General features: G+C 38.6%; 3 protein-coding genes across 3 annotated transcripts; 2 read left to right on the top strand and 1 right to left on the bottom strand.

The window, feature by feature from the left end:
• Positions 1-391: 391 nt before the first annotated feature.
• On the bottom strand, positions 392-5,386 carry LOC311261874 (uncharacterized protein). Its single transcript, XM_084360887.1, has 4 exons — positions 5,229-5,386; positions 3,756-4,860; positions 1,825-2,007; positions 392-1,673 (listed from the first exon to the last, which is right to left on the bottom strand). Exons 1-4 carry the CDS (start codon positions 5,292-5,294, stop codon positions 796-798), a joined length of 2,232 nt encoding a protein of 743 aa, XP_084217013.1. The 5' UTR covers positions 5,295-5,386; the 3' UTR covers positions 392-795.
• Positions 5,387-6,197: 811 nt separating this feature from the next.
• Positions 6,198-10,021, top strand: LOC311261514 (uncharacterized protein). Its single transcript, XM_084360215.1, has 2 exons — positions 6,198-6,286; positions 6,926-10,021. The coding sequence occupies exon 2, from the start codon at positions 6,933-6,935 to the stop codon at positions 8,499-8,501; it is 1,569 nt and encodes a 522-aa protein (XP_084216341.1). The 5' UTR covers positions 6,198-6,286; positions 6,926-6,932; the 3' UTR covers positions 8,502-10,021.
• A 1,529-nt stretch (positions 10,022-11,550) lies between these two features.
• On the top strand, positions 11,551-14,949 carry prnpb (prion protein b). The gene is made up of 2 exons (XM_084359507.1): positions 11,551-11,618; positions 12,744-14,949. Exon 2 carries the CDS (start codon positions 12,751-12,753, stop codon positions 13,987-13,989), a length of 1,239 nt encoding a protein of 412 aa, XP_084215633.1. The 5' UTR covers positions 11,551-11,618; positions 12,744-12,750; the 3' UTR covers positions 13,990-14,949.
• The last annotated feature ends 2,897 nt before the right edge of the window (positions 14,950-17,846 follow it).

Genomic DNA, 17,846 nt, shown 5'->3' with positions numbered 1-17,846 from the left:
GGCCTCGCACCTGTGTGGATTCTCATGTGCAGTTTCAAGTGTTGTGTCGATCACAGGTCATCTTTCAACACTGCTGAACTGAATATAAGGTTAATATCTGTCATAAATACTATATCTTATCATAAATCAAATAAATGATTGATAGAATTCCTCTTTTATGCTCCAGCGTCTGAAAGAGAAGGGAGTTTTCATGTCTCTCTGCTTTCAATTAGCGTTAGACTGTACATCAACCTCGCTCTATTTCACAGGAATATTTGGTTGTGTTGTATGTTAAATTTTCAGCAAAGTAAATGCTGTCAAGTTAATGAATTGTCCTAGAAAGTACAATATTTGCCGTTAAAGTGTAGTAAATTATATCTTTAGATCATAAAATGACATTCCTCAAAGCAAAAACAGCTCACAATCCAGCTTTATTGTTAGAAGTCATGAAATTAAAAAACAGCAGAACACCATGTGCACCATGTAGGATTTGTGTTTCTCTGTCAATTCTGAATACTCCTTAAAAACAAATAGTAAATCAAGTTGAGCCAATAACAAAACACATAAAATAAGAAGACACGATGCAGAAAAAAAGACAGTTCAAGAAAACTTTGTCTTTGTAGAAAATGTTCCACTTCATCATCCTTACATGTTGTGACCTCTTCTCAATGGGATGTTGTATACATCACATCACACAGATGTAGCTGTACTGATGTATCTTTTCCCAAGTTGCTGCCTTTACACAGCTACTCACAAGTGTGGGCTCTTCTCAAGTTGACTATCGAGACATCTTCAGGCCTGAAAACCATCTCAAGTTTAGCAAGTAAACTGTTCTTTAGAGTGGATTCTCATATGCCTTTTCAATCTCGACATGTCAACGGATCCCTTCCCACAGGTTTTGCAGCGGTACGGCTTCTCACCTGTGTGGATTCTCATATGGACCGACAAGGCACTATTGCTTCTGAAATTTTTCCCACATGTTTCGCAAGAGCATGTCTTCTCACCCGTGTGGGTTCTCATGTGGCTTTTTAACTCTGATGTCCGACGGAACCGTTTGCCACAGGTATCGCATGAAAACGGCCTCTCATCTGTGTGGGTTCTTATATGATTGTTCAAGTCTGATGTCCGACAGAATTTTTTCCCACAGGTGTCGCAAGAATATGGTTTTTCACCTGTGTGGATTCTCAGGTGTACATTCAAATTGGACTTAAAATTAAAGGCCTTTCCACATGTGTCACATAGAAAAGACTTTTTACTTGTCTGAGTATTACAGTGAATCTCTGACAAGTTAGGGTTGTACACATGTTGACTTGTGCTTTTGTAATGTCTTCCCATTGGTTTTGTCTCTGTATTTCTAGTTAATCCTGATTCTCCATCATTGCCTACCGTCTGATCTTGACTCTCAGCTACATGCAAGCTGACAGAGAGGAACTGGTGGTCACCATTTGATTCAGGTTCACCGTGGTCACTTTCTTCATAGGGACCAATCAACATGAAGGTGTCAGTCTCCGGCTTCACTACAGTCTCCAGTACAAGTTCCTCTCCCTCCTGCCTGGTGCAGAGTTCCTCCTGTTCCTCTTTAATCTGTGGAGGCTCTGGGTCCTCTTGGTCCAGACTGAAGTTCCTCTCCTGGTCACAGAGCTGCTGGTCAGCCAGAACCTCCTCCTCCTCATAAACATGTTGCTGTTGGAGCTCTGGAGTGACAGGAAACAACAGGAATAAAATACTGTTGTGATGATAAAGAAGGAAAGTGCATTAGCACAAGTGTATTAGTACTAGTATAGAGGCCCTATTGAAAATAACCTTAATCGGATTACACATAAATAATACATACATATTTCATACCTATCCTGTGTAACTTTATTTCAGGTTTCCAAACGATATCCAGCAGTCTGCGCTGACGCTCGATCTCTTCCTCGTACTCGACGATGGTTTTGTTAAAAACTCGGAATATTTCTTCAGCAGCAGCAGTTAGTCGCTCGTTGACAAACTCTCTCAAAAACTTCGTTGAACTGTCAGCTCTCAACATCGTGTTACAAATTCAATACTTTACTCAGCTACTTAAACATAATGCTGCTTGCGCTCGATCTGTTTACTTTCGCTTGGTGTCACGTAGTTCAGTTCCGACAGTGGACATGCGTGAGCTTTTAGTTCCAGTTTCAACTGATGGCATTTTATTCAAAACTGGTGTCACTTTGGTGTTTTTTTTTTTTTCTGCTTCTTTGAACTGACAAACGTGTTTTTGTTAGTTCACAGAAATAACTTTGCAGAAAAATGAAATAAGAAATTGTGAAAGGAGTACTCAGTTTATTTAAGTAGATAGCCTACACCACAATACGATGTATGGCGCATGCAAAATGTGAGCAAAGTAAAAGTAGTTTTATTAGTATTGTTGACAAGTTATGAAGTTACAAAAAATACATTGAATTGTTGATTTTGCAGATTGACTCGTGTCAATGTCAAATATTTATATAATACTTGATTTTGGTGACAGTGGTACAATGGTTAGCACTGTGTCCTGGGTTCAAACCTTGCTCAGGTAATGTCTATTGTGAGGAGTTATTATAGTATGTAGTGTGTGCTATGTGACCATTAGTGCCAGATATATTGATTGAAATTACTTGAAATCATTACAATGTCTGGTAATCTTCACATCCACTGTGTGTAATACATTTGCCTGAAATGTAGTAAATCATATATATGTAATATAAATGAAACTCTTTTACTCTTTTAGTGTGAATCTGTTATAATTACATTATTAGAATCAGAATCCAAAATACTTTATTGATCTCCAAAGGGAAATTGGTTTGTTACAATAGCTCTGTCTAGAATAGAAATATCACACTACAGAGAGATTGAATACAATATAAATAGAGAAGACAAAATAAAATTTGCATTGAACTATGGGACAACTATGTGTATGTGCATGTATTAACAGAATTGTTATCTATGACGGTAGTTAACAGTGTAATTAATAAATACATGCTTCATAAATGCTAGTAAATAACATTTGAATATTGCACATTATATTGCATGGAAAACTGATAGGAAAACCTTATCACCTTACAACGCTTTATTATTAGAATACAGGAGGTAAACAAAAAAACAGCAGAATACCATCTACAATTTGTTTGTCCGTCAATTCTAAATCCCTCCACGACAAAAAGTACATCAAGTTGAAACAGCAACAGAACACACAAATATATTCAATGAAATGTTGCTGAAAAAGAGAAGGCTCTAGTCTCGACTCTCAACTTCAGTTTACAGTCCACTCACATAATTAACTAGTAGTGTATGAAAATAATTCGATAGTTAAACAAAACTTGACTGTATTGTTGAACATGTACTATTTCATTACACTAACTCATTGTTATCGCTTCTCTGGGAAATTCTATACATTCAATTACAGAAATGAAACTACAGCAAAGGTGTAATTTATTCAGTAGGTGAACTCGTCTCTTCTGGTGTTTCAGCTCGATAGTTTCTCCCGTGCTTATTGATCCTCAGTTCTTCCAATTCAGTGATTTCAGTAAAAGTTTTCCCACTGGTGCTGCACCTCGAACCACTTGAACTCAATCATCTCCCACATCTTTTGCGAATACAAAGCTACATGCCTGGAGGACAAGTTCCTCACACGAGCATACATATTCTGTAGCATGTTGGCCGTGTGTGGTAAAACAAATTACGTGGAGTTACATGGATGTCATACAGCTTCTCATAAGTGTGAGCTCTTCTCAAGTCGACTATCAATGCACCATTAAGCCTTCATGTTTAGCAAGTAAACTGCTTTCCACCTGTGTGGGTTCTCATGTGAGCTTTAAGGCCACTGCCAAAATGGAAATCTCTTCCGCATGTGTTGCAAGAATACGGCTTCTCATCTGTGTGAATTCTCATGTGGATTGGCAATGTTCTACTACTTTTGAAATCCTTTCCACATATTTTGCAAGAATACGGCTTCTCGTCTGTGTGGATTCTCATGTGAACTTTCAAGTCACTGCATTGTCGGAAATCTTTTCCACATGTGTTGCAAGAATATGGCTTCTCACCCGTGTGGATTCTCATATGATTTTTCAATGCCCCATTGTCACGAAATCTGTTCCCGCAGGTTTTGCAAAGGTATGGCTTCTCACCTGTGTGGATTCGTTTGTGGACGGACAAGGCATTCTTCTGTGAGAAAAATTTCCCACATGTTTTGCAGCAGTAGGGTTTCTCACCTGTGTGGGTTCTTATGTGCATTTTCAATCCTGACATGACAACAAATCTCTTCCCACAGGTCTTGCAAAGGTACGGCTTTTCACCTGTGTGGATTCTCAGGTGGATTGACATGCCAGCCCTAGATTTAAAACATTTCCCGCATATTTTGCAACAATATGGTTTCTCACCAGTGTGGACTCTCAGGTGTACATTCAATTCGGACTTGTCCTTAAAAACTTTTCCACATGTGTCACATTTGAAAGTCTTTTTACCTGTCTGAGTATTATAGTCAATCTCTGACCTGTTAGGTTTGTAAACATTACTGTGACTCTCACTTTTGTGATGTCCTTCCTTTGGTTCTGGCTCTGTATTTCTAGTTGATCCTGAGTCTCCATGCTTGCCTTCATCTTCACTCTCAGCTACATGAGAGGAGAGGAGCTGGTGGTCACTTTCTGGTTCAGGTTCACTGTGGTAACTTTCCTCATATGCAGGAGTCAACATAAAAGTATCAGGCTCCAACTTCACTACAAGCTGCTCTCCCTCCTGACTGGTGCAGAGTTCCTCCTGTTCCTCTTTAATCTGCGGAGGCTCTGGGTCCTCTTGGTCCAGACTGGAGTTCCTCTCCTGATTACAGAGCTGCTGGTCAGCCAGAACCTCCTCCTCCTTATAAACATGTTGCTGCTGGAGCTCTGCAGGGACAGAGAACAGGAATAAGGTTGCTGCTATGATGCTGCAGACTTTACCACCAGACTACAGAGCAGCTTCTTTCTTCAGGCTGTGGGACTCCTCAATTTAGCCTCCGCTATCTCAAATAATTTCGTTTTAGCATAAAGTGACCTAAACTAACGAATTAACATTTTCAAACCTTCGTATACAGGCACTATTAAAAAACAGTTGGGATCATGTATGGAGTTACTGTTTCCTGTATTACTAAAATAATACATAAATATGACATACCCATCCTGTGTAATTATTTCAGGTTTTCAGATGATATCCAGCAGTCTGCGCTGACGGTCGATCTCTTCCTCGTACTCGACGACGGGTTTTTAAAAAACTCTGAATATTTCTTCAGCTGTTAGTCGGTCGTTAACAAACTCTCTCAAATACTCAACTGAAGACATTGTGTCTATATTAAAAAGTTCAATGACAATGTCATCTTCTAGTTAATTTAGTATATGTATGCAGCTAACGCTACTTGCGCTCGTGTTGTTTACTTCCGCTGGGTGTCACGTTGTTAAGTTCCGACAATAGAAGTGCGGAAGCTTTTCGTTCCGCTTTCATGTGATGACATTTTATTCTACACTTGTCTGATTGTTGCCAGTAACCAGGATAGACTACATCTACCTCACTTAATCACGGAAGGGAATTCGCTTAAACAAACAAACAAGAACAAGAAAAAAAACAAAAAACTACTTCTTACAGCCACCTATTTGTTTCTTTACAGTAAATAACTTTGCCTTAAAAAACTAATTCGTCGAATAAGTATATCATTGCCAGTATTTATTTAAAGTAAGACAAAAAATCATTTTGCAGGATGGCCTCTGTCAAAGCTAGATATTTAGGCTAGATTTTAATTGCTGATGTCATAACATGTAAAGAAAATTATTTTGTAGCAGCTATCCGTGGTAGCACAGTTTTACACATATTTTCAAACCACAGGACAGATTACAACTTTCTAATACGTTTCTTTAAAAAAAAACAAAAAAACTTGACCCTGCGAGGTAGTCTATTGACATATATCCTATTGGTAGAATATATATATATATATATAAAATATATAAAATGCTGCAAAGGCCCAGCTGATCCCTATTTTGTATCAAGCAACTCAAAGTGTTGAAGCCAAATATTTAAGTTCAGTTCGTGCACGTTTGGTAAAATGGGCACCAACACATTCACTATTAACTAAACACCATCATTGATCAAAATGGTTTTGCTATAAAGATCCCAAAGGTTAAGACAACTACCAGTGTGGAGGCATGGGCGGAGAGGCTTAAAAATAGCCTATTTTACCAGCAAAAGGGGAGGGAAGGGGAAGGGAGGGGGGCTACAAAACTTTGTGAACAACATGATCAGACGGAAGAAACAGCAGTGTTGTGGACACTGAAGTTACAAGGTCAGTGTTTATGAATTTTCTGTTTTAGTCTCCTAAATTTCTAAGTATATTTCCTAAAAGTATAGTATATAGTACAAGTAAGAGTGTGGGGAGTGACATTTAGCTGCTTGCAGTTAGATAAAGTCTGAAATGGCTGTGCTATTTAAAGCCTGGCTGACAGCTATGTTGGACCCATAGCTTCATGTCGAGTATGTGTGGTGCAAAAACATGCCAGTGCTGTTGATAGTAGTGACATACAAACAGACACAATAATGATAACAATGATCAACTTTATTTGTACTGCACCGTTCAAAACTTCACAGTGGTGATAACAGAATCCAATAAAATAACAGAAAATAAAAGCATTATATACAGCTAACAGTAAACAAAAGAAAAGTATTCGATAAGCAGTGGTGGAAAGAGTACTGAAAATCTGTACTTAAGTTGTAAAGGTTACTGAGAGAGACAAGGAAGGTCTGATTTTTCCCATTATGTTACAATACAATTAATACATGTAAATTATTACAAATTGTAATTATAGAGCAAGTATTTTAAGTAATTCAGTAGAACTTTGTGACAACTCTTTAGTAACAGACAAGATTTTTCTTATTTTTCCTTTACCTCTTTTTCTCTGTTTCTTTCTCTGGCTCCTCTCTGCAGTGCAAATATGAAGCTGACTGCAATAGCTCTGTTGTGTCTGTCCCTTCTTTTGGCTCATATTCATTCTTCACTGGCCACGAAAATGAAAATAAATCTCTTTAAAAAGATCCCCAAAATACCCCCCAAAAAGCCTAAACAACCCCAAGATTTTAACCACGGAAGCTACCCCAAACAACCAGCCAGACCAGGGAGCTACCCTAACCAAGGAAGTAACCCCCAGCAGCCTGGATATCCAGCTGGAGGCAGCTACCCTAACCAAGGAAGCTACCCCCAGCAGCCAGCCAGACCAGGGAGCTACCCTAACCAAGGAAGTTACCCCCAGCAGCCTGGATACCCCGCTGGAGGCAGCTACCCTAACCAAGGAAGCTACCCCCAGCAACCAGCCAGACCAGGGAGCTACCCTAACCAAGGAAGTTACCCCCAGCAGCCTGGATACCCCGCTGGAGGATACCCCAATCAAGGCGGTTACCCCCAGCAACCAGCCAGACCAGGTGGCTACCCTTACCAAGGAAATTACCCCCAACAGCCTGGATACCCAGCTGGGGGCTATCCAGCTGGAGGTTACCCAGCACAGGGCTACCCTTATGGAGGAGGACATGGCGGTCACGGTGGTTATGGAAGTTATGGTGGTTACGGAGGTTATCCTGGTGGATACATGAACTATAACCCGAACAACAAAATCCCAAGCCCTCACTATGGTGGCAGCTTTGGCTACGGGGGTCATGGTGTTGGAGGCGGCTCTCCCTTTTCCCACTCAGTTCAGGCAATGGGCGTCTATCCATCTGATAAATCCAGAGGGTTTGGGCGTACTGCAGTGATGGCAGCAGCTGGAGGGGCTGTGGCAGGAATGGCCTTGGGTTATGGGTTAGGAAGGTTTCCCCGTCCTCACTTCGACTTCAACAGCCCCCAGGAGGAGTATTACTACAACCACTACATGTACAGGAAATATGGCTCCAAGTCTACTGATACCAATGACTACAGCCGAGATTACACATACAGTAAACCCCCTGAATCCTATGATAACTTCATGGATTCATGTGTGAGGAGAAAAGACCTTCTGCCTGCAGAGAATCGACAACCAAATAACAAACAAGACGCCACTACTACAACTACAACTACAACTACAACTACAACCACCACAAATGCTACTGTAACTACCACAACTACTGCTGCCCCAGAAACTGGCACAAGCAGCAACTTAAAGAGCAACAGCACTGCAGCAAATACCACCTCGACCTCTGCACCCTCAGCTCTCAGCCCTCTAAATCAAACTGGAGCCAACCCTGTGCCTTCAGCTTCACAAGTTCTCAAAAAAACTTCCACAGATGATGATGATGATGATGACACAGTCAGCATTGTGGAGATTGGCTACCCAGCACTGATCAAACAGCTGAAGGTTAGGAGATGTGTGGAGTTGTACATGGTGTACTCCGAAAAGTACTTGAAGAAAAAGGCCGAACCCAGCCCCAAAGATGGGGTGCAGGGACTGGAGATGGGCTCGCGAGGGCTTTTCGTGGTGGTCACCAGTACTATACTGATGCTAATTAATAGCAACATGCTAATGCTGCTGCGCTGAGGTCTTCATTAGCAGTTGTGAAGAAGGATTGTTGGAGAAATACAGAAATGAGGTGTACAACAAAGAATGTAATCATGCAGCGTGGCTCTAGATATAAAACTAGACGATATAGACAACCTGGCCTGGACAGAAATGATCTCAACAGCTATTGAATGGATTGTCATGGCATTTTGTACAAACATTAGGGGTCTCTATAAAACCTAATGACACAAGGCCAAATTTTCAGTTTTGAGTAACATATCTTGATGCACTTTGGGTAGATACAGTCAATCAATTTAAAAAAAACTTTTTCTGATCCTTTGACTTTTAATCTAGTGCCACCATCAGGTCATTTCTGTCCAAAAAATTGGGTTTTACGACCAATTACCTGAAAAACTAATGACATTCTTCCTAGCCTCAGCTGAACTGTGTGCTTGGTGACAGTTAACACCACTGTGCCAAAGTACAGCCGCATAGAGCCGCAAGCACAGCTGTAGATTTTTCCATACATCAAACTGGCCTGTGTCAGTGGTAGAGGATTAGTTTTTACTCTGGGGCTGATACATGATCTGTTACGGTGATGATCTCTGTAAATAAAGAACTTGGCAGTAAATGTGACATAGTAATCATATTAACTCAAGGGCTGCTGATGTCTGAGGCCTGTCTGATTCAAGGACAGTCCAAAGAGGAAAAGAGTGAGTATTATTGTACTGAATAATAATAATATAGACTTTAGAAGGAGAGGTTAAACCTTTCACTATGTCCTAAACCTAACTGAACCTGAATTTAATGACACTTCAGAGGGAGATACTGCACTTTGTACTCAACTACATTTATTTGACACTTAAAAGTTACTAGTTATTTTTTTATTTCGCATTAAAATAAACACATGATATGTATTGGCTAATTATGTATTTACATGTAAGTCACAGTTTAATGTTTTAGCTGAATTATCATATACTGTTGGCTATTTTAATCTATAACTTTGCATCACATTTTAAAAGGCAGTGATGAAATGAAACTAAGTACATTTACCCAAGTACTGTAAGTAGATTTTTAAGGTATTTGTACTTATTGGAGTATTTCCATTTTCTGATACTTTATACTTTCACTCTGTGGGAGAAAAATATGATTCTCTCTGGGACATCCTGTCTTCCTACTATAGGAGGTCATATCGATTCGGAGCTACAGTAGATATGTCTACAGAACAGATGTCTGACGAACCAAGCCAAAGCAAAGTTGACTGTTTGTGTTAAACGCGTAAGGAGGCCTTCGATCTATCTATGTCAGCAGAACTTACTATCTGCGACCTGTTTTCCTCTTGTTCCTCACTTGGCTAGAGGTGAGAAACTCTGCATTAACCTCCCTTGCTATGTTGTTAAACAGATAACCATGTATGGGAGGGATGCTTCCTGAGCTGTAGATATAATCTGAGCATTTGGGAAGACGTGTCAGGATTAACATGATATTGTTCTGTACAGACAGATGTACTGTTATGTTGTTCCTCAGTGATCAAGTTTGTATAAACTACTTCAGATTAAGTCATCGCTGTCTTCTCTGAGTCTTCTTCATCTCTCCTGAATGGTCAAGTGATCCAATTCCACAACACACTCCGCTACATTTTGGAGGACACATTTTGTACTTTTAACTCCACTACATACATTTGGTAACTTTAGTTACTAGATATCTTGCAGCCAAAGTATCACATAGTAGTTTTCAAATTAATTCATTTTACTGACAATCGGACAAAAAACACATTGATTCTGATAATCAGAAAAACGTCAGGCCAATAATCAGTCAAGCCATGTATACCCATACATGTAAATATATGTGTAATTTACTTGTACTTCTGTTACTTAAGTACATTTACTATCAGATACTTTATGTTGACATTCACTTTTAGGATATATATATATATATATATATATATATATATATATATATATATACATATATTAATGTGATATCTTTACTTTTACTCAAGTATGACTTTTGAGTTATTTAACACCAGTGTTGGGGGTAACGCGTTACAACAGCAACGCTTGACAGTTATATATCCACTTTACAATCCGCGTTACCGACGTAAGTGAAGAGTTTATTGTTGTTTTTTTAAGAATCCATCCACACCAACGTGACCATATTAATATAGGCTGTGCTTGTGACGTATTTCGTCGGCCTAATGATGAAGCCTCCGAGCACACTTTAATTTACATTCTTGAATCACATATGCCCATGCATTCTTTGTTCTGTGGACTTAACTCAAAAGGCCTAGAAAAATTGATATTTGTCTTGTCATGTAATTATAGGCTACATTATAGAAGGTATAGGTCTATTGTGTTTCTTATGACTAAGCCTACAATTAAAAATATTTATTCCTATCTCATAATATATCAGACTTTGATCCTTTGTCTGCCTGCTCATCGCTGTGTACAAGGCCATTCTTTCATTTAAAAAGATCTAGGCTAGTTGATTGTTCTGTAAAGGGTTATTTGGGCTTTTTTTAAAGTAACTACAAAGTAGTGTAATAAGTAATATATTACTCTACGAAGACAGTAATATTGTAACGTAATATATTACTTTAAAATGAAGGTAACTAGTAATATGTAATATATTGCATTTTGAAAGTAACTTGCCCAACACTGGTTAACACTGTTCATATGAACATAAGATCATTTGCTTTGTATGTAATCTCATTATCTGCAGAGCAACTTGTTTTGTTTTTAATTGAATGTAATGCAGATGAAAGTACATTATAGTATAAATGATTAAATGGAAGTTATTAAGTAAGGTAGGCTAAATCATTATTGTAATTAAGTCCAGTACAGATTCTCCCCATCAGTTACTGCTGCCCACAAGTGTCGCTCTGTACTCTGACTTCACACATGGTGATTTTCCACATGGAGAAAACATGATCACATGATGATTGAAGATGCTGGGAAATGTGGTCACTAAAACTCCGCCCCATCTTCTGTTTCTATGCGACCCACATCCCTCGCCCTGCGTCATTACGTCACATGGATTCATCAGTTTCCAAAGTAAATACGTTTTAAGTAAATCCGCACACAAGTGTGCAAAAACGACCCGGGACACTGAAACTCAATAAAACGGGACAAAACATCCAAACAGTCATCAGTCAAGGTAAGACTCAGTCCTGTATTTAAAGTGACCACACCCTCCTCTGTCAGTTCAGGAGATGAGATGCACGTTTTTACCATCTGTGTCTGTAATTAAACAGCAGCTCAACGCTGCTTACAATGTGTCAATTACACTTTATTTGATCTCTTTTAATCGAGTAAAGGCAGTGGAAACGGGCAGGCCACATTAAAGTGGCAGCTGTGTCAATACAAGATCAGTGAAAGAGAATTAAATCATTATTTCAGTCATGCAAAATCAGTTTGCTGGTAAAATTTGATGATTAAGAGACAAATTCATTAACGTCATAGAGAAAAAAATCTTCCTCTCGTGATGGTGACTTCTGTACTCTATTGTTATTGCGAAGCACCTCATACTTATCATATCCTGGTTTCATAAACGAGACACGGATCTCGTAATAATGACATTTGTTTCAATTAGTTAATATAACAATCATCAATTTACTGTGTTACTGTTGGTAGTGAGTTGGTTATGTGAATTTCTGGTACTGTATGGAATCACGCTTCCGCCAGTTAAAGAAAAATAAATAAATAAATCACATGATAAATCATAATTTTGTGAAAAAAAATCTGGTAAAAAGAGGTAAAAAGATAGAAATTATGGGATAAATGTTTACATTTTATCTCATTATATGACTTTTAAATCTCATAATTTCTACTTTTATGTCATAACTTCGATTTTTTAAATCTCATAATTTCGACCTCTAATCTCATAATTATGATTTATGAAATGTTTCTGTCATCAAGCTTAGTTTTTATCTTATTTTTTGCTTTAACTGGTGGAAATGGACTTTCTTAGGGTCTGTCTTTGTGCCAGTGTTGTAAAAAGTACCCAAAGGTCATACTCAAGATAAAGTAAAAATATCATATTAATATACTGTATTACGTTGGTAAAAGTCAGCTATATGAATAGTATTTGAGTCAAGTTAAAGTATCTGACATTGGATGTACATAAGTATTCAAAGTAATGTTCTGGCAGGACTAGGCCTAATTCCTAAAGTCTACAAATTATGGCCAGAATTTGAGGGTAAAATTGTAAAATGATGCAATCCAAGTATTATTATCTCATATTTTCCTTTTCATCCTTTTCACTTCCCAACCCTCCCTACAGGGCAAAGATGAAACTGAATTTATTATCAGTGCTGTGCCTGTTACTTCTTTTGTGTCAAACCCATGGAAAAGGGAGAAGCTCTGGGAAAAGCTCTGGCTCAAAGAAAACCTCCACACCCAGCCGAGGCAGCAGTAACACTAATACAGGCAACAAGAATACTGCAGGCTCCAGCTCTTCCGGTGGACACCCCAGTCAGACTGGCGGAGGAGGCAGTCATAATCAGCATCCACATGGCTCCCCATACGGAGGAGGTTACGGCAGCCATGGTAGTTATGGCGGCCATGGTGGTTATGGCGGTCATGGTAGTTATGGCGGTCATGGTAGTTATGGCGGTCACGGTAGTTATGGCAGCCATGGTGGTTATTCAGGTGGATACATAAACTATAACCCAAAAAACAAAATCCTGAGCCCTCGCTATAGGGGCAGTTATGGACAACAGGGCTATGGCCATGGACGCGGCTCTCCCTTTTCCCGGTCAGTTCAGCAAATGGGCATCTCTCCATCTTCTAGATCCAAGGGCTTTGGGCGCACTGCAGTGATGGCAGCAGCTGGGGGGGCTGTGGCAGGAATGGCCCTGGGCTACGGGTTAGGAAGGTTCCCCCGTCCTCACTTCCACTTCCGCAGCCCCCAGGAGGAGTATTACTACAACCACTACATGTACAAGAAATATGGCTCCAAGTCTAATGATACCAATGACTACAGCAGAGACTACATGTACAGCAAACCCCCTAAATCCTACCATAACCACATGGATGAATGCATGGAGAAAACAAACCTTCTGCCTGTGGAGAATCGGCAGTCAAACAACAAACCAGCTGCCAGTACTAAAACTACAACCACTGTTGTCACCCAGGCTCCAGACAACGACACAGGCAGCAACCCAACAGAGAGCAACGGCACTGCAGCAGGTAACTCCTCGTCCCCTGCACCTTCAGCTCCTCGCCCTTCGAATCAGCCTGAAGCCAGTCGGGTGCCTTTAACTTCACAAGTTCCCAGTAAAACTGCTACTGATGATGATGATGATGATGACACAGTCAGCATTGTGGAGATTGGCTACCCAGAACTGATCAAACAGATGAAGATCAAGAAATGTGTAGAGGATTACATGATGTACTCCCACCAGTTCTTGAAGAGAGCGACAGGAGGGGTGCAGGGACTGGAGATGGACTCACAAGGGCTGTTAGCCGTGGTCACCAGTAGTATACTGATGCTAATGAATAGCAACATGCTAAGGCTGCTGCACTGAAGCCTTCATTCAGAATGTGTCAAAGGAATTAAACTAAAGTGGCACTCAGTAGAGCGCATACCTCCACTAAGCCCTAAACATATTTAAATCAGTTAGATCCAGATTTTTATTAGGAACCACATCAAATTATAGTCACTAGTAGATATCAGACACTTAAATATGCTGATTTTTTAAAATCAAGATCCATGCATTATTCCCTGAGAGATTAACGAAACCTTATCTCACATTCTTAAAGAAAGAAAGAAAAAAACCCTGAATCGTTCCCTTTATACAGACCTGCACCAAAAGTTTATGGGGTCTATTCTGGGGCCCATCCTCCATCCAAGTTTAGTGGAAATCTGTCAAGTAGTTTTTGTGTAATCCTGCTGACAAACCAACTAACCAACAACTGTACACAGGTGAAAACATAAAGTTGGCACACACACTGTATTGCTTTTTTGAACCATGTATTCAAGGAGAGAATAGGAAAAGTTGGACTAAAGAGAAATAAATGTAGAGTTGCAACAAATTGCACTTCCCTTTTCCTCTTGTGAAAGAGAAAGGGTCCATTATAATAATGAATTACTTCTAAAGCACTTTTTGAAACGCAAAGTTACAAAGCGCTTCACATAAAGGATAAAGTGCACACATCAAAACTCAGTGTACCTCGATACACAAACACAAGCATGAAGAATTTAGTATACAGTATAAAAATATAGAAATGAATCAGCAGCCGTTTAAAAAAACCCCAGAGATTCTGCTTCCGATTTGAGGAAGTGTGATGAAGGCTGAGCCAAAGATACGACGCCACCACAGCATTAACTGCAGTCTAATACTCCGAGGCGAGGAATCTGACCCATTAATGTCCATTTAGACTCCATTTAGACAAGCTCTCTAGCCATAGAAGTAAGGAGTGGCCCTGGCACTGACTCATCTTCCTGTGTTTGTATTGTGTGTTCAGAAAACAAATGATGTACTTTATTTATTTATAGTATATGTTTATTACATATGTATGTATTTATTTATTCAAGGAAACCGCCACTGGACATTTGTCACTCACACTTGATACTTGTGTATCAAGTGTGAGTACAGTTACATAATACTTAGTTACTTTTTAACTATTGGTGTTTAATGCATTATCAATAGGTATTCAATCAAAAGGGTTTCTGTTTCTCCAAATCTTCAGTCTAAATAACTCCCAGCTCCTGCTCTGTTCTGCTCAGTGCTCATGGTAACCTCTCCATACCCGGGCCTGCTGCAGTGTTTTGTATTTTGTCAGTATCCCAGGGTTTTCATTGGCCCGTTTGTGATCGGATAGCCTTATTGGCTACAAAAATGCAGGTTAAAGGTCTAGATATTAATTCAAATTATACTCAGTATTCAATTATGATTTTAGGTTCAAAATGACTGTATTGTTTATGTCTGTGTAAGAATACTGACGGTTGGTTCTAGCTTCTAACAAGGTTTGTCAGCCAGTGGTATAAGGCTGTTGTTATCACGTGGTATCTGTATTTCGTGAGCAAGCTAGCTAGTGTAAGCAACATTAATGAAGGCTGGAGTTGGTAACATTAACATTAGCTAGTGCTAGCAACATTAACTTTAGCTTGCTATTGTTATCCACGTCAGGATTACTAGCTAGCATTAGAAACATTATTCTATAAGTCTACTATTACAATTATCAAGCATTTACACTGAGAGGATTAGTATGTAATGGATCATATCTACTCATTTATTCGTACCTTAAAACATAAATGGATGTTCATAATACAGGGTCCATTAAAATATGTAAACTCAAACCAAAATGAGTATTATGTCTGCGGCTTATATCTTATTTGGATAAACAGTCTGTAAACAGATAAACAACAGTATGCATGTTCTTATCTTAACACTCAAGTTACTCACTGTGGAATCAATGCAAAGCAAAGTGTGCTTTTTCTGAAAGTGTATGCATGTTGTCCTAACATTATTCCATGTGCACTGCCACTGCTTTGTACAATGTGTTTTATATTTTCTGATATGTTTTTATATGTTTATATAAAATCCCCTCCTTGATAGTCTTGTCAGTAAACGCCTCACCATTAAAACCTTCCTCTTGATTTTTCCAGAGTGACCACACTGTATCGTAAACCAGTCCATTAACATTCACATTTCATTGGCAACCACTAAACGACTGGAAAACAATATCTGTGATCAAAAACCCCACAATGTACCTTTAATGTGCTGTTATATGCAAGTGGCCGATGTTTTCTTGTGTCTGGCTTTTAATGTACTTGAAAATGTACTGCTTTTATGAATCACGAATGCCTTTTACTGTGAGAGATCACATTAACATTTAAATACTACAATTTAAATAAACTTACTAACTTTACCATTTTGCGTTTGTGGAAATTTGTTTTATTGCTTTTACAATCTGGTTTGAAAGGAGTTTTGGTGTCATTTTTGACAAAAATAAGCATTATATGGACTCTTTAGTGGAGTTTTCTGATATATTTAGCTCATCATTATATCAGAGGGAAACAAAATGTGACTCTTTAATCTGAATTTTGATTTTCAGAAACCAAGCTGAGAAAAGAAATCAGCTGAATCTTAACGTGTTCCACTTTTTGTGTGTATGTTGTTATTGTATGCATACTCATCTGTGGGCTCCCTGTATGTTGCAGATCTCATACTATGTGTGCTTTTGTTTGGATGGCTCAATAAACATTCCTAAGAAGTTTATTAAAGCAAAAACTGAAAATTCAGAGAGCATAACTTATCTTGGAAAACAACCATTTTTGAGAAGAAGAATATCCTGTTATCACAAGAAAACACTGTTATCTCGACATAACTGATTAGTAATTTGTGACCTTGAGTGTTTGCAATAAAATAATTGTTGCGCTCCTTATATGACAACATGCTAATGGTTGAAGTATAAAGGTCTCATAAAATTATTAATATCAAGTGTGTTACAAGTGAAAGTCACACGTCACACACTCAAAATCCTATTTAAGTAAAAGTAAAATCAGCAAAATGTACTTAAAGTATCAAAGGTAAAGTATACATGATTGTGTTTCTATAGTGAACAATCTGAAGCTCTGGGTTGACTGGGGACAAATACTCAGAGTAAAAATATCAAGTCTGTTGTGGCAACACCCCACTTGATCCACTTGTTGTTTCCTTACAGAGTTCTCATCAGAAGATGGACTTTGTTCTGTTCTCATGAAGTTGTAGCTGTGAAGTTTACATTACTCTGAAGACTAAAATATCAAACTAAAATGTCTCAGCAACTACTGGATGGATTACATTCACGGTCCCCAGAGAACTTTAACTTGAGGAATCAATCTTAACTTTGGAAACAGCAGTCGACAGAGGAGCCTGTGTTGAGCTTGGTCGTGTTTCTGCTGTTTAGCTTGTCGAGTCTGAACGCCAAGCTTCAAAACTATCACAAGTCTTTAATCTCTAGATACATGTGATAGCATGTATCTAACCATGCTATCACATACATCATTCATTATTTTAGCATATTTTATCTAAATGGTCTTTTCTCACAAAAATGTAGACAATAAAATTCGACACTATTATTTGTTCTAAATTCTTTTGATTTATTTATACAACAATTTAAAACATGGAGAAACATTTAGCTTTTTTACATAAAACTCTACAAAATGGCATAAACAATGTACTTTAATTTGGTCAAATATACAAGCAATGTTCTGACAATTAACAATATGCAGCACGGACAGAATTTGAAACAGCATTAAAAAGCTCTCTACTTATATTGAAATATACTGAGAAATGGCATTATCGTATGGAGTACTTAGCTGCTCTTAAACTATGGCGCTGACCTGACTTCTTGAGGTAGAGTTAACCTGATTACACATCTATTTTATTCCTGATCT

The sequence above is a fragment of the Pagrus pagrus genome (genome assembly GCF_965226575.1).
Source record: "Pagrus pagrus genome assembly, chromosome: 8".
NCBI lineage: Eukaryota > Metazoa > Chordata > Actinopteri > Spariformes > Sparidae > Pagrus > Pagrus pagrus.
Note: the sequence above shows the minus strand (reverse complement) of the source record. Positions and strands in the feature narration are given on the sequence as shown.